Source organism: Jaculus jaculus, chromosome 8, assembly GCF_020740685.1.
Source record: "Jaculus jaculus isolate mJacJac1 chromosome 8, mJacJac1.mat.Y.cur, whole genome shotgun sequence".
NCBI lineage: Eukaryota > Metazoa > Chordata > Mammalia > Rodentia > Dipodidae > Jaculus > Jaculus jaculus.
The window spans coordinates 6,998,217-7,019,943 of record NC_059109.1 but is presented as its reverse complement, the minus strand read 5'-3'; the positions used below and the strand labels follow the sequence as shown (position 1 = coordinate 7,019,943).

The following is a 21,727-nucleotide window of genomic DNA, read 5'->3' as shown; positions in this document are numbered from 1 at the left end:
ATCATGTGTTTGGGATGGGGATGTAGCTCCGTTGGTAGGGTGCCTGCCTAGCACGCACGTAGCCCTGGGCTCCACCCCCAGCACCCCACAAGCCAGGCACTGTGGTGCACACCTGGGGTCCCACTACTTGGGAAGTAGAGGCAGGAGGATCAGAAGTTCCAAGTCGACTACATAGGGGCTTTAAGACCAGCCTGAGCTACTGAACTGTTGAAAGAAAGAGAGAAAAAGGGAAGAAGGGAGGGAGGAAGGTAGGAAGGAAAGAAAGAAAGAATAAGGGGAGAGAGAAAGGGAAGGAGAGAGGGAGGGAGGGAGGGAGGGAGGGAGCAAAGAAAGAAGAAAAGGAGGGAGGGAATGAAGGTGGGAAAGGGAAGGGAAAAATGAAAATAAATCATGTGGCTTTCTACGTCCATTTCAGAATAACTTTGAACATTTCTTTTTTCAATGAAATCTGTCTTCCTTTAAGACTGCTCTGAACTTGCTTAAAGGACAAAAAGGTCAGCAACACAGCTAAGACAGACCCACAGTGACAGCCAGGAAGGCCACTCCATGCATGAGCAGCCATGTCACTCAACGTCAATGTCCACCAGAAAAACTGATGTAACCAACTATGCAGTCATTAAGCAGAGACCCATCCACAGAACAAGAGGAAGCCACCCAGAATAATCCATTTCACATAGCCTAGGGAGTGAATCCTATTCACAGTGTTAGTTTACTTGTGACCATTTCTCTGGGGCATCAGTTGATTACAATTCAGCTATTGCACCCCAAATGTGTCAAAGGATGCTTTCAAGAGGAAAAAATGAATGAAAAGAGAAAACATGATAAAATTTTCATTTATCAACATTTTCTGAGCTCTGCCTGTTAGATAATTAAAAATATACATATGGAGTCAGGCGTGGTAGCGCATGCCTTTGATCCCAGCACTCTGGAGGCAGAGGTAGGAGGATCGCCATGAGTTTGAGGCCACCCTGAGAGTACATAGTTAATTCTAGGTAAAAAACAAAAAAAAAAAAACCAGTTTGTTGGGCTTGCCTCAAAAAAAGTTTTAGGGCTGGAGAGATGACTTAGCAGTTAAGGCACTTGCCTACAAAGCCAAAGGACCCAGGTGTGATTCCCCAGGTCCCACGTAAGCCAGATGCACAAGGTGGCGCATGTGTCTGGAGTTAGCACGGCCCTCCTCCCCCTCTTTCTCTCAGTCTCTCAAATAAATAAAACTAAAATTAAAATTTTAAAAACATATTTTAAAAAATGGAGCTGGGCATGGTGCCTCATGCCTCTAATCCCAGAACTCAGGAGGCAGAGGTAGGAGGATCACCGTGAGTTCAAGGCCACCCTGAGACTACATAGTGAATTCCAGGTCAGCCTGAGCTAGAGTGAGACCCTACCTCAAGAAACCAAAAAAATTAAAAAATTAAAAAAAATTAAAAAAAAAGAAAAAAAGTATATATATATATACACACATACATATGGGCTGGAGAGATTGCTTAGTGGTTAAGGCACTTGCCTGTGAAACCTAAGGACTCAGGTTCAGTTCTCCAGATCCCACGTAAGCCAGGCACACAAAAGGTGAGGCAAACGCAAGGTGATGAAACCACGTGAGGTCGCACATGGCACTAGGTGGCACAAGCGTCTGGAGTTTGATTGCAGTGGCTGAGGCCCTGGTGTGCCAGTTCTGTCTTTTCTCTGTCTGTCTGTCTCTCCCTCCCTCCCCGCCCCCCCCACCGTGTCTCTAAAATAAAAATAATTTAAATAGACATATAGAGAGCCCCCTCCCAGGGCTGCCTCGTACCAACCGTGACAATGACGGTTTAAGAGGGGGGACTCGGAAGCCTCACCTCCTGAATGTGGAGCCTGGTTCTGCCATTCACTAGCTGTGAGCCCTTGGGCAGGTCACCCAACCCCTCAGTGCCTGGGTTTCTCATCTGTAACACAAGGACACTAACGGTTTCTCACAGAATTGCTGGGGTTTCATGCGTCTGCCGATATAGGACCTGGCACCCTAGTAGGCCACTGGAAGCCGTGAGCATTGTGTAAAGGACACCGGATGACGCAGACAGAAAGGGCATGCATGGACTGTCTAGGGGAGATAAGGCAGCCGTGTAAAGCAGCAGGTGTTGTGAGACTCTGCCAAGGATTCTGATGGAAGACATTATTTTCTGTCGTGAAGATAAGGATAAGGAAAGGATGCTATGGAGCAGTTGTTTGCTGAGTTGTCTTTGAATCTTTGAACGTGTGCAGATAAAAGGGCAGTGAAAGCAAAAGCAAAAAAAAAAAAAAAAAACTGCCAGGCGTGGTGGCACATACCTTTAATGCCAGCACTCGGGAGACAGAGGTAGGAGGATAGCCATGAGTTCGAGGCCACCCTGAGACGACACAGTGAATTCCAGGTCAGCCTGGGCTAGAGTGAGATCCTACCTCAAAAAACGAAACAAAACAAAAACAAAAACAGCCTGTGCATTGCTGCTGTGTCCCCTCTGGAACCAAGAAGCAGAAACAGGAATGGTTCCTCTCTCGTCTCTCTTAGGAAGCCACGTGCAGGACGTCTTCGCGGCTGACATGGACTTCCTGGCTGGAGGGGACAGCACCCCGCAGCAGGGGCGAGGGGGGCGCAGTTTAGAGATCTGTTGCGGCGGGGTTGTGGATGAGCTTCGGGGTGGGGGTATTATGGAAAAATCAAGGTAAAGTGGGACAACGCAGGAGAATGAACCAACCTACAGATGATGATGCCGGAGGGGAAGCAGCGTGGCGAAGACGCAGGCCCTGCCTCTCCCTGCGCTCCGCCAGAGCGTTGGCCTCCAGAAGCCCTCCCCTCAGAAAAATGTGACCTTGACATTGTTAAGTGACTGGAGCGCAAAACTGAAGATTGATCCAGTACAGAAAATGGAAAGAAAGAGGGAGGGAAAGAGAGAGAGGAAGGAAGAAGGGAAAGAGAAAGATAAAAAGGGAGGGAGAGATGAATTCTTTCTCTCCTGGTTGGGACTGACAGTTGAATCTACAACATGACAAACTGAGTCCAAAGCCCTGAGAAAATATGGGGAAAAAAAATTTTTTAATGTTTTTACCTTTGAATACGATTTTCCAGAAGAAAATCTTAATTCAAAAATATAAACTTTAGGGGGCTAGTGTGATGGCTTAGTGGTTAAGGCACTTGCCTTCAAAGCCTAAAAATCCAGGTTCAATTCCCCAAGACCCATGTAAAGTCAGATGCACAAGGTGGCGCATGCGTCTGGAGTTTGTTTGCAGTGGCTAGATGCCCTGGCATGCCCACTTTCTCTCTCTCTCTCTCTCTCTCTCTCTCTCTCTCTCTCTCTCTGTCTGTGTGTGTGGGGGGGGGGGTAATCTGCCTCTCTCAAATAAATAAATATTTTTAAAATTTTTTAAAAAGAATATAAATTTTACAGGCTATGACAACTTTGCTTATGAAATCCAAATATTAGCAACTGTGAATGAATAAATAATTCCATCTCCCCTAAATCAGCATTTTAACCTGCCTAAGCTAACGCTGAGGGCTGGAGAGAAGGCTCAGCAGTTAAGGCATTTGCCTGCAAAACCTAACAACTTGAGTTTGAGTCCCCAGTACCCATCTAAAGCCAGATGCACAAAGTGATGCATGCATCTGGAGATTATTTGCAGAGGCTGGAGGCCCTGGCGCACCCATTCTCTGTGTCTTTTCTCTCTCTCTCTGGTTGTAAATAGTATATATTTTGGGGGGCTTCGAGGTAAGGTCTTGCTCTAGCTCAGACTGATCTGAAATTCACTATGTAGTCTCAGGGTGGCCTTGAACTCAGTACCTCTGCCTCCCGAGTGCTGGGGTTAAAGGTGTGCGCCACCACGCCCAGCTTAAATAAAATAATTCTTTTAAATGGATGTTGAACTTCTCCAGACGCATGGGCTTCTTCCCAATCTCCATGCCCCACTTGTGAGTCTTCTACCCACCGTACTGTAGCTGGGAAATCTCCTTGACCCAAGCGGTGTGGTAGACCACCTCAAACTCCACCAGCGCATAGGAGATCTTGTTATATTGCCGGATGACAGCTTTCCCTTCAACACTTGACAAAATGTCCGAGTTTTTCTGGTTTTGTTTTTCAGGGGGAAAAAGGAGAAAGATATATTTTAAGAGACTGTAGACTGTTTCCACAAACTTCTTACACTTAAAATGGCATCAGATAGTTATGCAACCAGTTTAGATTTTTTTTTTTTTTCCTCAGAGCAAAACAGTGATGGGGATGGCCATGTAGGCTAGACATGAGAGCACATGACCAGTAGAAAGAGAACACTGGGGAAAGGGGAAAAGAGATTTTAAAAGAACTTAATGCAGACCCACTACCAGCCCCAGGAAGTCAAGTCCCCACTTCTGGTTCTCCACTCCCTCCCCTGTTCCCAGGACAACACACCATTGCTGGTTTTCCTTGACCTGTAAAACACACCACACACACACACACACACACACACACACAGGCATATGTCAAAGGTCAAAGGATAAAATGAACAGGGAAATAAATGATAGCAGCCTAACAGAAACAGCAAAAACTTCACATTTAATGATACCCTAAAGTAATATTCTGGTTTCTCTTCAGATCGTATAAATCTTTCACCTTTTACTAAAGTAAAATTACGGCTGAGTATGGTGGTACCTGCCTTTAATCCCAGCACTCAAAAACAGATGTAGGAGGAGTTCAAGGCCAGCCTGGGACTATACAGAGTAAGGTCCAGGTCAGCTTGGGCTAGAGTAAGACCCTACCTCGCAAAAAAAAAAAAAACAAATAAATAAAATTATTTGCAAGACTTTAGTTTTGTGGTAATTTCAGCTCACATTCAGGCATATGATACAAGGAAATCAATTTCCTTTTAAAATATTTTATTTATTTATGTGCAAGTCGGGGGGAGAGGGAGAGAAAGAGAGAGAGAGAATGGAAACAAACTCCAAACACATGTGCCACTTTGAGCATCTGGCTTTATGTAGCTACTGGGAAATGGAACCCAGGCCATCAGACTTTCCAAGCATGTGCCTTTAACCACAAAGCTATGTCTCCAGCCCAAAGAAACCAATTCTATGCTGACCCCCTTTCTCTCAAATAAAAACAGAGCTGAGGGCTGAAGAGATGGCTTAGTGGTTAAGCACTTGTCTGTGAAGCCTAAGGACCCTGGTTCGAGGCTCAATTCCCCAGGACCCACGTTAGCCAGATGCACAAGGGGATGCATGCGTCTGGAGTTCGTTTGCAGTGGCTGGAGGCCCTGGAGCGCCCATTCTCTCTCTCTCTCTTTCTCTCTCTCTCTCTCTCTCTCCCTCTTTCTTTCTCTGTCTGTCGCTCTCAAATAAAACAACAAAAGAAATTAAAAATAAAAACAACTGAAAAAAGGCATGGCGGCATTTCCAGAAGCTAACAGATCTACAACTGTCCTGTTCTCCGGAATCTTGTACTGATCGCACGGCTGAGCCCTGCCTGGGGCTCAGCCATTCCTACTGAAATGCTTGGTATCCCATCTTCACCTTGATTAAATATACTTCAACCCCTATCTGTCTGCGCACAGGAGTAGGCACCAGCAGTTGGCTTACATTTTGTGATTACAAAACAATTATTTTGTAAAAGCTCTTTATAAAGTATCCTCTGTTATTAAAATACAGAACAGTGTAAGATCCATCAGTTTAGAGATAACTGTAATTGAACTGGCTTATCTGCTGAACAGGAAGAAATGGACGTAGCGTCCCTCTCCAGCATGTTTATAAGCTAAATTTTCTTTGCCCACTAGAAGTTTTTGCTCTAACTACTTCACTGGACATAAATACCATAAGACAAAATGCATTTGTAATTTAATTTTGTTTCCAAACCACCATAACTCATATATTATAAATTTTATTATTGGCTTACAAAGAAATAGTTGATGGGCTCATTTATCCGCCGATATAGCTGCCTCACCCAAAGAATTTTGCCCGCTACGGGGGGCATGTTACGAGCAAGAGGGGGGTCATCTTTCTGAGAATGATAAAGCTGTAATTAAAAATCTCATGTTAGTGCTTGAATTTAACACAGTGGAAAAGGCAAGAAATTTACAGTTACATTTGTATAGGTGTTTTACCGGTTGAATACACAAGAGGACCTCAATAAATATGTAAATGCACTTTAGTGATGATAATCTGAGGCTCAGAGACAATCATGCTCACAATACTGAATTCTCTCTTGGCCTCTGTTTTCCATTACTCATTGTTATGATTGGAATCTGTACAACTGTGCCCCCCCCCCAACAGGATCATGTTTTTGCATGCTTGCATGGTTCTTAAGAGGCTGTGGGATCTTTAGGAAATGGAAGAAAGTTGGGAGTGAAAGGTCTTTGAAGGTTATATGAGAGGCAGAGGTAGGAGGATCACTGTGAGTTCTAGGCCAGCCCGAGACTCCATAGTGAATTCCAGGTCAGCCTGGGCTAGAGTGAGATCCTACCTCAAAAAAAAAAAAAAAAAATACTAACCTAACAGGGCTGGGCTGGGAACATTGATCCGAATACCGTGGACAAAGCTGCATTGTTAAGAGCAAAAAAAAAAAAAAGTGTCATTTGGCTGACTGGCGACATGTCACCAGGACCTCTCTGCACCTAGAGGGGAGTCTCCAAGATCCTCCACAGTGAAAGGTGTGCTCTGAAAAACTTGGCATGTGATAAAACCTACAGGTACATTTCCTTCTAGTAGAATGCATTGTCCAATGCAAGTGCTCACCTTCTTGGTAGCTTCAAGTTCAGCCACATAACACTGGAGAATTTGCTCAATTGTGTGAGAGATTTCTACCTGCAGACAGGGAATGTTCAGCTTCTGAAATCTAAAAACAATTTGAAACCCGAATGATGAAAAGGGAAACAGCAACTCTGCTTAGGAATTTCTGGAGCTCCGAGGCTCAGGGTCTTACGCGGAAGAGGTGGCAGAAAGAATGTAAGAGCCAAAGGAAGGGTAGGACTCCTTACAACGTGCTCCTCCAGACACAAAATGGCCTGGATATCCATGACCTCACAGTGCCTGACACTACCTACACAAGACCATCATAATAGAAGGAAAAAATCATCACATCAAAATAAAAGAGAGACTGATTGAGAGGGGGAGGGGTATGGTGGAGAATGGAGTTTCAAAGGGGAAGGTGGGGGGGGGTATTACCATGGGATATTTTTTATAATCATGGAAGTTGTTAATAAAAATTTGAAGAAAAGAAAAGAATTTCTGGAGCTCTATACATTCAGCCATGTGTTTGCTAAGTGCCTACCCCAAGCCCCATGCATTATCCTGGCACACGCGGCAAACAAGAAAGGTAAACACGCTTCAGTCTCCCCGGACCCCACATTCACCTTACGGAAAAGACCGAGATCACAGTAATGACCTGTCAGTCAAGATCATGTCCACTTAGAGACTAAACGGTGCAAGGCAAGTACCAAGGCCATAGTGCTCTGATAATGAAGTGATTGACAATGGCATACTATAGAGAGAGGGGGAGACAGAGAGAGACGTCACCGTGAAAATGGTACCTGCTGACTGTAACTTGTCACACTCTTTGTGCCAGCTTTGAGTCATGATGGTCTCTACAGCTATCGCCACCATCAGAGAGACATGCAACTATGCCAAGGTCACAACAAAGTGCCTTGGCCGAGAGCTCACAGGGAAGAATTCCAGAAGGGCCTCTGACATGAGTCTTTACACACACACACACACACACACACACACACACACACACACACACACAGAATGACCTCCAGTCCAGTTTTTCCCTCTAATATAATCTGAAATCCCTGTCATTTTAGGGGAGTTCTGCTGATAGGAATAGAGGGAGAAAGAGGCTGAAGGAGAACAGGTTTTAATGCTCTTGCCATAAAAAAAGAAAGGGAAGGGGCTGGAGAGAGGGCTTAGTGGTTAAGCGCTTGCCTATGAAGCCTAAGGACCCCAGTTCAAGGCTCAATTCACCAGGACCCATGGAAACCAGATGCACAAGGTGGCGCATGCATCTGGAGTTCATTTGCAGTGGCTGGAGACCCTGGTATTCCCATTCTTTCTCTCTCTCTCTCTCTCTCTCTCTCTCTCATAAATAATTAAAAACAAACAAATTTTTAAAAAAAGAAAAAGAAGGGAATAACTAGTGAGATGATGGATGGACTAATAATGATTTGCCTTTAGTAGCCATTTGATTATGTATGTCAGTATCTCAATATAGGCAATAAAATACGTCACTTTGGGGAACCCTATTCATACATGGAGTGTTCTTACTTGTTGTTGTTGTTGTTTTTCCTTTTAGGTTTTTATGAGGTCGGGTCTCACTCTAACCCAGGTTGACCTGTATGCAACTCACTCTGTAGCCCATGCTGGTTGCAAACTCACAGTGATCCCTCCATCTGAGCCTTCTGAGTGCTGAGATTACAGGTGTGGGCCACCATGCCCCCATATGCCAAATTAAACATCATTTGGCTGACAGAAAGCTGGAAGAAGCCATTCTGCATGCAGTTCAATGGGAGAAAGAGAAATCACCAGTGAAGACACTCATCAGTGGACACTGCAAGCCTTATATTTGGCCAGCCAGGTCAAATGAGCCAACAGGTGCAGTAGTGGCATGTCTGTTATGATGGAAACCAACTGCCCTCTAACTGGACTGGAGGCCCACTCTATGGGAGGGAATACATCCCTGATTCTAAAAACTTAAAACAGGAGTAGTCATAAGCCCTAGGGGGGTAACGTCTGCTGTTGTCTGGCCAAATACATATACTAAGATTATCAAACTGCCCAGTAAGCACTTCTGTTAATGTTCACACCCTTATATTAATGCTACTCTCACTTTTGGTTAAGAATCTTCTCTTTTCAGATGGCAGTGACCTTGGGACGACTCAGAAGGTATCATGGTAATAGAAAGAAATAACCGCAGTGCTCAGTACTGCAATATCTCTATCACACCTTCCAAGGCTCAGGGTCTAATGCAGAAGAGGTGCCAGAAAGAATGTAAGAGCCAAAGGAAGGGTAGGACTCCTTACAACGTGCTCCCTCCAGACACAAAATAGCCTGGATATCCATGACCTCACAGTGCCTGACACTACTTGCATAAGGCCATCATAAGAGGAGGAAAAGATCAAGACACCAAAAGTAAATGAGTACAATGATTGTGATGGGGAGGTAATATGATGGAGAATGGAATTTCTAAGGAGAAAGTGTGGGGGGGAATTAACATGGGATTATTTTTATAATCATGGAAAATGCTAATAAAAATTAAAAAATAAAAATAACAATAAAGAAGTGGTGAGGGTTTAAGGGCTGGAGAGATGGCTTAGCAGCTAAGGCGTTCACCTGCAAAGCCAGAGGACCTAGGTTCGATACCCCATGATTCACCGTAAGCCAGATGCACAAGTTGGCGTATGCATCTGAAATTTGTTTACAGCAGCTAAAGGCCCTTGGCGTGCCCTTTCTCTCTATCTGCCTCTTCACCTCTCTCTCTCTCTCTCTCTCTCTCTCTCTCAAATAAATAAAGTTAAATTTAAGAAAAAAGTAAATGAGAGACTGATTGAGATGGGGAGGGGGTATGATGGAGAGTGGAGTTTCAAAGGGGTAAGTGGGGGGAGGGAGGGTATCACCATGGGGTATTTTTTATAATCATGGAAGTTGTTAATAAAAAAATTTAAAAAAACATCATTTGTTCCTTCTAATATTACCTATGAAATTAAATTAAGCCATGTAACATAACTAGGGGTTGAGGAGACATGTGAGATCATTTCATTTTCTTACGAAATCCTTTCTGCTATTAAAACCATGCAATGAAACCAGGCAGTGTGATGGAAATGAAGCTTAAAGTTGGACTGATGCACGAAGTCACCATAAGAGTTAACTGCTGAGGAGCTGAGCTTATCTCAGTCAGCAGCTGAAGGAACCCAAAGAGAGAGCTGTCTAGGGGGACCCAGAGGGATGATAAGAGGGAAGGACAGCTTGGACTAAAATAGAGTGAAGCACAGCTCATGGTTAGGGTGACCCGACTACATGATCCATACGCATGTTGATTCCTAGGTATGTTTTGAAACACTATTTCGAATCATACAGACTGCACAAACTAACTGTCACGTGCTCCTTCTGCAAACGAGCCGCCCACTTGCTCGCTCACCCCTCCCCTGGCCAGAACGCTGTAAGTAAAATCTCAGTTTAACACCCGAAGTTACTCTGGGGATCAATCCCAACCTCGGTGTCCGGGACATAAACTCTGCTTTCACTCCTGCTGGCGCTGGAGCGATCGTTTCAAGAAAGTTCCCCAACAGCAGGACGGCTCATGCCTGTAATCCCAGCACTTGGAAGGTCGATGCGAAATGATCAGGAGTTCAAGGTCGTCTCTGGCTACAGAGCAAACCTGGGGCCAGCGTGGGCTACATGAGACTCTCTCAGACAAATGCAAAAGGGCTGATTTCCTTCGCCATCGCGGTTCATTGCCATTGCCTGATATCTCGCCACGTCCTCTCACGAGACTTTCAGAATCAAGCAATTGCTCGACAAGAAACAAAAGCAAAACCATCCCATTCCCCAGTGGATTTGGGTGAAAACTGATAACGAAATCAGATACAACTCCAAGAGAAGACGCTGGAGGAGAACCAACATGGGTCTGCAAGGACCTGTGCACCCCATGATTGATTCTACCAAACAGGGCCAATAATGCCTGCACCGAGGAGGTTTTCGCATGTTAAATTGGAATCCTGTTTTACTTTCTATTGATCTACACGGATGTGTTGGTCCAAAAACAAATGAAAATCCTTTTGGGGAAAACAAAAAATGCAAAAGGGTCAGAGGCTTAGCATTTAAGGCGCTAGCCTGCAAAGCTACAAAACCCAGGTTCGATTCTTCAGGACCCATAAAAGCCACATGCACAAAGTGGTGCATGCTTCTGGAGTTCATTTGCAGTGGCTGAAGGCCCTGGGCCACCCATTCTCTCTATATATCTGCCTCTCGCTCCCTCTCTCTCTCTGTCTCTCAAAACAAAAAAAAGAAAGAAAAAAGAAAAAGCACATTAAAAAAGAAGAAAATGCAATAAAAAAAATAGCATGCTAGGGCTGGAGTGATGGCTTAGAGGTTAAGGCATATGCCTGTGAAGCCTAAGGACCCATGGTCAATTCTCTAGGTCCCTTGTAAGCCAGATGCACTCTCTGTCTCTGTCTCAAATAAATAAATAAAATAGATAAATAACATGTTTTAAAAGGTAACATACTATATTTCAAAATTTTACCAGTCTATTTAGTGGTAATTGAAAAATTAACACATATAAATTGTAAGGTTTATGTAGAAGAGACTTTAAGAATGCCTTATTTGGGCTGGAGAGATGGCTTAGTGGTTAAGGCACTTGCCTGCAAAGTCGAAGGACCCAAGTTTGATTCCCCAGGACCCACATAAGCCAGATGGACAAGGTGGTGCATGCATCTGGATTTAATTTACAGTGGCTGGATGCCCTGGTGTGCTCACTCGCTCTCTCTCTCTCTCCCTCTCTCTTTCTCAAATAAACAAATAAAATTTAAATTTAAAAAAAGAACACCTTATATAAACTTGAATTTTCAGACATAATGTTATCCCACCTAGAAACCACCCCAAATAAAACTTTATCAATACCTTTGAAGCAGCTGAAGGGCCAGCTGAGAAGAGAAGATCTTACCAAAAGTACTACTCATAAATGCCTGGATTTGTACCTAAAATTAAATATTAATATTCAGTTATTTCATGTTAAGAGATTCATTTTGTTTGACAATTAGTGACTTTCTGACAAACTCAAAGTGGGCTATGTGACAGTGGTCCCCTGTGGTCATTGCGATTGAGAAGGAACAAAAATCAGAAAACGTTCTTCCAGGGCTGGAGAGATGGCTTAGCATTTAAAATGCTTGCCTGCAAAGCCCAAGAACCCAGGTTCAATTCCCCAAGACCTGCGTAAGCCAGATGCACAAGATGGCTCATGTGTCTGGAGTTTGTTTGCAGTGGCCTGAGGTCCTGGTGCACCCATTCTCTTCCCCCATCCCTCTCTCTCATAAATAAATCAAAATACAATGTCAAAAAACAGAAAAAAGAAAATGTTCTTCCAGGGCTCCATTATCCCTAGCAATGAACTTGAAACTGAATTGCTCCTTGCAAATTAGTTATACACATAGATTATATTGATATGAGCTATCACACCTATAATAAATTGGATATTGGAAAAGGAAGCAGAATTACATACAGTTTATTCATTTATTTGCAAGGAGAGACAGAGAGAGAATGGGCATGCCAGGGCCTCTAGCCACTGCAAATGAACTACAGATTCATGTGCCACTTTGTGCATCCGGCTTCACATGGGTACTGGGGAATCAACTCTGGTCCTCTGGCTCTGCAGGCAAATGCCTTAACCGTGGAACCATCTCTCCATCCCAGGAAGGAGAATTAAAACATTGTCATTGTGCCAGGCATGGTAGCACATGCCTTTAATCCCAGCACTTGGGAGGCAGAGGTAGGAGGATCACCATGAGTTCGAGGCCAACCTGAGACTACATAGTGAATTCCAGGTCAGCCTGGGCTAGACTGAGAACCTACCTCAAAAAACCAAAAAAAAAATAAAATAAAAACCTTGTCATTGTCACTTCACTGGTAGGTCAGTCTAACCAAAAAAAATGTCCATACCCACTCTGTCTCTTTCATAAATAAATTAATAATTTTTTTAAAATAATACATAAGGGCTGGAGGGTTAGCTTAGTTATTCGTTAAGGCATTTGCTTGCAAAGCCAAAGGAACCTGGTTCAATTCCCCAGGACCCACGTAGGCCAGATGCACAAGGGGGCACAGGCACCTGGAGTTCGTTTGTAGTGGCTGGAGGCCCTGGTGTGCCCATTTCCCCCCGCCCCAATAAATAAAACTTTAAAACAATCTAAAAAATTTTTAAAGTTTAAAAAATAATACATGAGACAAAAATCTGACTTTTTTAACCCTCAAGGGAAAAAAAATATTCAGATTAAGAATCTGGAAAAAGTATATTCCTGCCCCCACCTAGGATTCTCAGACCTTCCACAGCAAAGAAGAGACTGCCCCCTGGGTATGCCCTTGGGTTAGCAGTTGCTTTCCATCACAGTGACCTTGCTGTGAGAAACATGTCACAGCCTCTGAGGAGTTCTGACTCTCTATCACACTTCATGCCTCGGGTGCCCGTTAACCTATGACACACAGGACGGGAAGGTGTCTTCAGAGCTGACCTCTAGCTGCTGGGCAACCTCAGGCTCGAGGCCGAAGGGAGAGATAGCTTCCTCCCTGCTCTCAACTCTCTCCACAGTGACGAAAGATGGAGAGGACCACAGATTCTCTCTCAGACTGGAACAAATGACACCGTTATGACAAAAATTGAAAGCAAGTTTTCATGCAAATTCTGGTTACTAACAACAGATGTCTTTGACTTGTCATTAAAAAAAAAAAAGATGGAGGCACAAAGAGGTGCATGCGCCCAGAGTTCCTTGGCAGTGCACCCATTCCCCTTTGCTACCATTCTTCCTCTGTCCTTGTGCTTGCAGACAGCCAAACAAGTAAAATAAAATAAAACAAAAAAGATGGGGCTGGAGAGATGGCTTAGCAGTTAAGGTTCTTGCCTGCAAAGCCTAAGAACCCAGGTTCAAGTCCCTAGGACTCAGGTAAGGCAGATGCACAAGGGGGCACATGCATCTGGAGTTCGTTTGCAATGGCTGGAAGCCTTGGAGTGCCCATTCTCTCTCCCCTCCCCCCCAATAAATAAATAAAATATCTACTTAAAAAAACCAAACTCTCCGGAGGCTGAGGTAGGAGAATTGTTTTGAGTTCAATGCCAGCCTGAGTCTACAGAGTACATTCCGGATTATTCTGGGCTAGAGTGAGACCCTGCCTCAAAAAAAAAGAACAGAGACAGAGAGAGAGATATTTGTGGACTGCTTTAAAAACTAGCCATTCCAAAACAATCAAAAATAAAAATAAATTAGCCATTTACCCTGCAAATATCTTTGGTTAATTTGCAACATAAATGTAAAATAAGTAGTAATACATGAATATTTGCCACATAGGAGAATCTGCAGCAAAAGTACTGGGAAGTATGGCTGAATACTCAGCTTTGCCAGTAAATTTGCACAAATACTTACCTCTAAACCATTGATTTTTGTCATAAACTCTAAGAAATCTGTGTCAAATTCTGTCCTTCGTGGATCCAGAATGTCATATTGGTTTTTCTTTATCCCTTGGTAGATATTTTTGAATTTTATCGCCATAATATCTATCCCTTCGATTGTAGAGTGACTCAAGGCTGAGTATCTTTGCACAATAGTTATCATTTCCGTAATCTTAAGAGAGAGAGAGAGATGTGTTATTTGGGGCTGGGAAGATGGCTCCAGGGTTAAAGGTGCTGGCTTGCAAAACCTATCCACTGGGGTTTAATTCCTCAATACTCACGCAAAGCCAGATGCAAAAAAGTAGAATTTGGTTGCAGTAGTAGAAGTCCTGGCATGGCCATGCTCGCTCTCGCTCTCTCTCTCTCTCTCTCTCTCTCTCTCTCTCATAAGTAAATAAAATTTTATTTTATTTTATTTTATTTTATTTTATTTTATTTTATTTTATTTTATTTATTTTGGTTTTTTGAGGTAGGGTCTCACTCTAGCTCAGGCTGACCTAAATTCTCTATGTAATCTCAGGGTGGCCTCGAACTCATGGCAATCTTCTGACCTTTGCCTTCTTAGTGCTGGGATTAAAGGCATGTGCCACCATGCCCAGCTTTATTTATTTATTTTTATTTACTTATTTGAGAGAGGGATGGAGAGAGAGAAAGAGAGAGAGAGAGAATGGGCGCATCAGGGCCTCCAGCCACTGCAAATGAATTCCAGATGCACGCACCACCTTGTGCACCTGGCTTATGTGGATCCTTGGGGATTGAACCTAAGTCCTTTGGCTTTGCACGCAAGTGCCTTGACTACTAAGCCACCTCTCCTGTCCCAATAAATAAAATATTTTTTAAATGTGTTACTTTTTTATGTTTTATATTTATGTATTAATCTGGGAGAAAGAGAGAGATACAGAAACAGGAAGGTAGAGAGAGAGAGAGAGAGAGAGAGAATGGGAGCACCAGGACCTCCTGCCACTGCTAATGAACTCCAGATGTGTGTGCATGGGGCAGTATTTCACATTCAAACCACCACAATCCTTTAAGTCTAACATGCCTGAAAGGTCACAGCCATTACTTCTGACCCTCAGAAAATTCTCACAGTAAACATTATTCTAGAAAATATTTCAAATGTACCAAAGCCACACTCCAGTGCAATATTGCCACCTACTATGCACACACACACCCCTATTCCAAAGTCTAGTTAGTTCCTGATCTTCCTCAGTAATTCTTATACTTTTTTTTTTTTACTATTTTTTAATATTTTTTTTCATTTTAGAGAGAAAGAGAGGCAGAGAGAATTGGCACACCAGGACCTCAGCCACTGCTATCTGACTCCAGACGCTTGCACCACCTAGTGGACATGTGTGACCTTGCGCTTGCCTCACATTTGTGTGTCTGGCTTACGTGGGATCTGGAGAGTCGAATGTGGATCCTTAGGCTTTGTAGGCAAGCGACTTATCTCCCAAGCCATCTCTCCAGCCCAGTAATTTTTTAAAATTTTTTATTTATTTATTTGAGAGCGACAGACACAGAGAGAAAGACAGATAGAGGGAGAGAGAGAGAATGGGCGTGCCAGGGCTTCCAGCCTCTGCAAACGAACTCCAGACGCGTGCGCCCCCTTGTGCATCTGGCTAACGTGGGACCTGGGGAACCGAGCCTCAAACCGGGGTCCTTAGGCTTCACAGGCAAGCGCTTAACTGCTAAGCCATCTCTCCAGCCCTAATTTTTATTTTGCTTACTGCTCTAAACAACACAGCTCAGAGCTTTCCAAGGAGAGATTTTTGTGTGCTCTGACTGGAAAAGGAAGGACCCTCTTTTCAGCAAGTCCTCCCAACCCCACTAGTGCAGAGACAGCATTGCTGGTCCTCCAACACAGCCATCAGAAGTCACATGAGGAGGCTGCAGAGACGGTCCAGCAGGGAAGGCATTTGCCTGCAAAGCCAAAGGACCCAGTTTCAATTCCCTAGTACCACAGAAAGCCAGATGCACAAGGTGACACGTGCATCTGGAGTTTGTTTACAGAGGCTAGAGACCCTGGCGTGCCCATTCTCTCTCTATCCGCCCTCTCTCTCTCATCCTCTCTTAAATAAATAAATAAAATATTCAAAAAAAAAAAAAAAAACAATTCACATGAAGTCCTTGTGCATGTCATCCCAAAAGAACCAAGGTCGAGTGACCATTATTCTAGAGCTGAAGAGATGGCTTAGCAGTTAAGGTGCTTGTCTGAAAAGCCAAAGAATACAGGTTCGATTCCCCAGGACCCATGTAAGGCAGATGTACAAGGTGGTGCATGCATCTGGAGTTTGTTTGCAGCAGCTGAAGGCCCTGATGTGCCCAATTCTCTCTCTCTCTCTCTCTCTCTCTCATATATATAAATAAAAATAAAATATCCCCCAAAAAAGTGGCCATTATTCTTACTCCACAATTTCCTTACACTTCCAAAAACTATGCAGGACATACAGACCTCCCGGGACTTACAATACACAACGTAGACTCTGTGCACACAGGAAATACATGGGTCCCCTCCTAACACAAACCCTTTGCTTGCGTAAAATCTAACAGAGACTCAAAACCTACCAGCATGCTCTGTTATTCTAATCTCCTAAGGCCCCACCCTTTACCACTCAACTCTGTCACGGGGACTCTCCTGGCCAGGAAGCGGGACACAATACCTGTCAGTGTTTAATCCACAGGTTGGATGAAGGCTTATCCTGAGGCTGGGACACCGGTTGGTGCCACTGTTGTCCCTTCAGTTAGGCAGCGGTAGGTCCCCAGTCCACCGCGAATCAGCATAATAGACTGTCGCGATAGCCAACCACAGCCACGATCGCGGAATTGTCCCGGGGTAGCTTTTTTATCAGCTCTCTCTTCATCAGATTGTTTTTGTATTTTGAGGTAGGGTCTCACTTTAGCCCAGGCTGACCTGGAATCCACTATGGAGTCTCAGGGTGGCCTTGAACTCATGGCGATCCTCCTACCTCTGCCTCCCGAGTGCTGGGATTAAAGGCAAGCGCCGCCACGCCCGGCTCCATCAGCTTTCAACTCTTCAGCTCTGACTGCGGATTTATTGTTCCTTCTCCCTCTCACGGACCTGGGCGCCCTCTTCACTGTCACCATGAGTAAGACTAACTCATCTTCCAGGTGCAGTGCCCTAAATTCCACTTCTGCCCCTGAATAACTTTCTGCCCACTCTATTCTGTCAACGCCCAGGATGAAAACAAAACAAACTAAAGATACAGCTATTGGAGCGGCATGTCTATCATGGTGGAAACCAACTGCCCTCTAATGGGACTGGAGGCCCGCTCCATGGGAGGGAACACATCCCTGATTCTGAAAACTTAAAACAGGGATGTTCATGAGCCCCAGGGGTGTAACGCCTGCTGATGTCTGACTAAATGCATATACTATGCTTATCTAACTGCCCAGTAAGCACTTCTCTTAATGTTCATACCCTTATATTAATGCTATGCTCACTTTTGGTAGAGAATCTTCTTTTTTCAGATGGCAGTGACCTTGGGACGACTCATAAGGTATCATGGTGATGGAAAGAAGTGACCAGAGTGCTCAGTACTGCAATATCTCTATCACACCTTCCCAAGGCTCAGGGTCTAATGCAGAAGAGGTGGCGGAAAGAATATAAGAGCCAAAGGAAGGGTAGGACTCCTTACAACGTGCTCCTCCAGACACAAAATGGCCTGGATATCCATGACCTCACAGTGCCTGATGCTACCTACACAAGACCATCATACGAGGAGGAAAAGATCATGACATCAAAATAAAAGAGAGACTGATTGACATGGGGAGGGGATATGATGGAGAGTGGAGTTTCAAAGGGGAAAGTGGGGGGAGGGAGGGTATTACCATGGGATATTTTTTATAATCATGGAAGCTGTTAATAAAAATTTGAAAAAGAAAAAAAAAAGAAAAGGAAAAAGAAGAAGATACAGCTATTGGGAAACTCATAGACATATATAAAAGACCCCAGTTTGTAGTTTGATTCTCTTCATCACCCACACTTCCTCATTCAGGAGATTACAAGTGAAAATGGGGCTTCTGGGGCTGGAGCAATGGCTCAGTGATTAAAGGTGCTTGCTTGCAAAGCATGCAGGCCCTGGTTCAAATCCCCAGTACCCACGTACAGCCAGATGCGCAAAGTAGTGTAAGTGCCTGGAGTTCATTTGTATTGGCAACGGACCCTGGTGTGCCCATACTCTCTGTCTCTGTCTCTCTTTCTCATAAATTAAGCATTTCGTTGGTATTTATTTATTCGAGAGGGAAAGCAAGAATGGGTGCGCTAGGGCCTCCACCTGCTGCAAACAAATTCCAGACTCATGCACCACTTTGTGCATCTAGTGGCTTATGTGGGTCCTGGGGAGTCAAACCTATAGGTCCTTTGGCTTTGCAGGCAAGCGCCTTAACCACTGAGCAATCTCTCCAGCCCTAAACTATGCGTTGTTGTTTTTTTTTTTTTTTGGTTTCTCGGGGTAGGGTCTCACTCTGGTCCAGGCTGACCTGGAATTAACTCTGTCATCTCAGGGTGGCCTTGAACTCATGGCAATCCTCCTACCTCTGCCTCCCGAGTGCAGGGATTAAAGGCGTGTGCCACCACACCCGGCTGTTTTGTTTTGTTTTGTTTTGTTTTAATTAGGCTTCTGAACATGTCTAGGAAATGCCCTTCACCTGTTTGTGCCCTCCCATCCCCTGCTCTTCAGCAAATGATGGATGGGATCCTGAGTACTATCAGGATCCAGGGAATTTGAAAGACAGTGACCGAGGTTTCCCCAATGTAATGATTCCACAGCTACCCTAGTTTGGATTCCCTAAGAGCACCCTAGAGAATACCATTCCTCCTCAATCCATTCTCCTAAGTGAGATAAACAGCCCTGAGGTTCCCAACCCGGGTCTGCCCAGCCGAGGCTCAACCTACACTAGTCAGGTATGTGCCCACACACTAACCCACAAAGAGGAGGCGCCCACACACCCACATATTTCACATCTGCTGCATCTGCCACGTCCTTCCTCTCACACACTTTTCTCGGCACAGTATGATGGTCAAGACCTGAAGCTTTCAAGGTCAAAGTCCATCTATAAACATAACATTGAGGCCTGGAGAGAGGTGACAGTTTGCAATAGCCTTTTTGTGCATGGCACAAGGCAGAAACCAGGAATGACACTTTATCGGATGAATCGGGTCACTATGAAGGACCAAGGACAAGAACGTTCGGTGGCACTCGATGGAATCTGAAATAACCAACCTGGTGTGTGGCCTGGGGAGGGGGCACTGTGGCAGCAGAATGCTTACCTTCTCCAGTCTTTTGCAGAAGGCTTCGAATTTTCCAAATATATACATTTCCGACACCTCAAAGGATTTTTCCCCTGAGGAGTCTAAAATCTGTTTCCTCGTTTTGTGAAAAGATGCCTGGTATTCCTTGAAGAGAAAAATGCAATCCTATGGGAGAATTGAAAGAAACAGGGAGGCAGTGATGAGAAGTTTGCGCAGGAGCCAAAAATTCACAGATCCCATCCTCCCCACACGCTGATGGTACCTGCCCTCAAACAGGGGCTGCTTCTGTTAATGAAAGTTCACCTTTTCTGGCTACATAGGTAAAATGTATGACCATAAATATAGCTTCCGGGCTGGAAAGATTGCTTAGCAGTTAAGGCATTTGCCTACAAAGCCAAAGGATCCTGGTTCAATTCTCCAGGACCCACATAAGCCAAATGCACAAAGGGGTGAATGTGTCTGGAGTTTGTTTACAGTGGCTGGAGACCCTCGTGTGCCCATTCTCTCTCTCTCTCTCTCTCAAATAAATAAATAAATAGCTTTTAAAAAATAGCCAGGCGTGGTGGCACACACCTTTAATCCCAGCACTCAGGAGGCAGATTGCCATGAGTTCAAGGCCACCCTGAGACTGAATTCCAGGTCAGTCTGGGCTAGAGCGAGACCCTACCTCAACAAACCAAAAAAAAAAAAAAAAAAAAGACTAAGAGGCCCAGAAGTAATCTATGAAGACATGTGTATTCAACTAACACCCATATTAGCATCATCATTCTTGTTTTCTTAGTCTTACTACATAGCCCAAGCTAGCCACCAACTTGTGATCCTCCTGCCTTAGCCTCCTGAGTGCTAAGATTAAAGACGACATGGTCCAACAGGCCTGGCTGCATCCGTGTGTGTGTGTGTGTGTGTGTGTGACAAAGATGTGTCAGTTTTCTTCTTTTTTTTTTTTTGGTTTTTCGAGGTAGGGCCTCACTCTAGCTCAGGCTGACCTGGAATTCACTATGTCGTCTCAGGATGGTCTCGAACTCACAGCGATCCTCCTACCTCTGCCTCCTGAGTGCTGGGATTAAAGGCGTGCGCCACCACGCCTGGCAGTTTTCTTCATTTTTTAAAAATATGTTTTATTTATTTATTTGAAAGAGAGAAAGAGAGAGAGAGAGAGAATGGATGCACCAGGGCCTCCAGACACTGAAAATGAACTCCTAACGCATGCGCCCCCTTGCGCTTCTGACTTAAGTGGGTCCTGGAACATCAAACCAAGATCCTTTGGCTTTGCAGGTAAATGCCTTAACCACTAAGCCATCTCTCCAGCCCTTCTTCATTTTTTTTTTTTTATGAGAACACATAAAATTAAAAGAGTTAATTTGGGGCTGGAGAGATGGCTAAGTGGTTGCCTGCAGAGCCTAAGGACCCAGATTTGATTCCCCACTGCTCATGTACAGCCAGATGCAGAAAGTGATGCATGCCTCTGAAGTCCACTTGCAGTGGCTAGGAGGCCATAGTGCATCCATTCTATCTGTCTCTCTTCTATCTCTCTCTACTTGCAAATAAATAAATACCCTTACTTGTTTGTTTATTTGTTAAGACAAGGTCTCATGTAGTCCAGGCTGGCCTAAAACTCCCAGTGAAGCCAAAGATGACCTAGAACTCCTGATCTTCTTACCTCCGTCTTTAGACTGCTGGGCATGTGCCACCATGACTGGGTTACGTGGTGTGTGAGGGATCGAACTCAGGGCTTCCTGCATAGTAGGTAGGCACACTACCCATTGAGCGACATTCCCAGTCAGATTTCTTCACGTTCTTAGATACTTGTCACACAGAAGTCTCTGCAACCTTTCTTTCTCTCTTCTCTCTCCTTTCTTCTCTCTTTCCTCCTCTCTCCCCTTCCGCTAATTTGCTCATAATAATTCTCTCTGATTTCCCAGCGCAATCACCACAACTGCTTTCATAAACAGGTGAGGGTTTCATTCAAGCACCGTGACCCCACTAGGCTGAGCATGCCTGTTTTCCCACTTCCTCCATCATTATAACCTACTCCTCATATCAATGACAATGTTTCTATATTTTCACACTACAATGGATGTGACTGTCTCAAAGTTAACATGTTTCATAAATGAGCAAAGTGAACAACCCTGGGCCAGCTGGTGAGAGCTTTACTTTATGAAACTAAAATACTTCTACAGACCTGAATTTTCTTTAGCACAACTGGTGTTTCCTGATCCCACACATGGTTTACTCCTCCATCAGTAATATATGCCTTACACGCCGTCACCATTTGGTTTGTTACCTAGAATAATAAAGTAAATGACTTTTTAAATCATTTTTAAGTTCATAG

The 21,727-nt window shown here is 44.3% G+C and overlaps 2 protein-coding genes across 2 annotated transcripts in view; one reads left to right on the top strand and one right to left on the bottom strand.

Annotated features, from left to right (window-relative positions):
• The window catches only part of Dnah8 (dynein axonemal heavy chain 8), a 313,617-nt gene that overhangs the window by 248,049 nt on the left and 43,841 nt on the right, over nt 1-21,727 (bottom strand). The window contains exons 12-18 of the mRNA XM_045156110.1: nt 21,578-21,679; nt 19,414-19,560; nt 14,098-14,295; nt 11,591-11,667; nt 6,710-6,809; nt 5,871-5,990; nt 3,937-4,072 (exon numbers count right to left, since the gene is read on the bottom strand). Coding sequence (XP_045012045.1) covers nt 3,937-4,072; nt 5,871-5,990; nt 6,710-6,809; nt 11,591-11,667; nt 14,098-14,295; nt 19,414-19,560; nt 21,578-21,679 — 880 coding nt within the window. The remainder of the gene's footprint in view (nt 1-3,936; nt 4,073-5,870; nt 5,991-6,709; nt 6,810-11,590; nt 11,668-14,097; nt 14,296-19,413; nt 19,561-21,577; nt 21,680-21,727) is intronic.
• On the top strand, nt 10,440-10,646 carry LOC105944524 (60S ribosomal protein L39-like; the record flags this gene model as incomplete). The annotated part of the gene is made up of 1 exon (XM_045156003.1): nt 10,440-10,646. A coding segment is annotated over one exon (207 nt), but the record flags the coding sequence as incomplete, so codon positions are not given.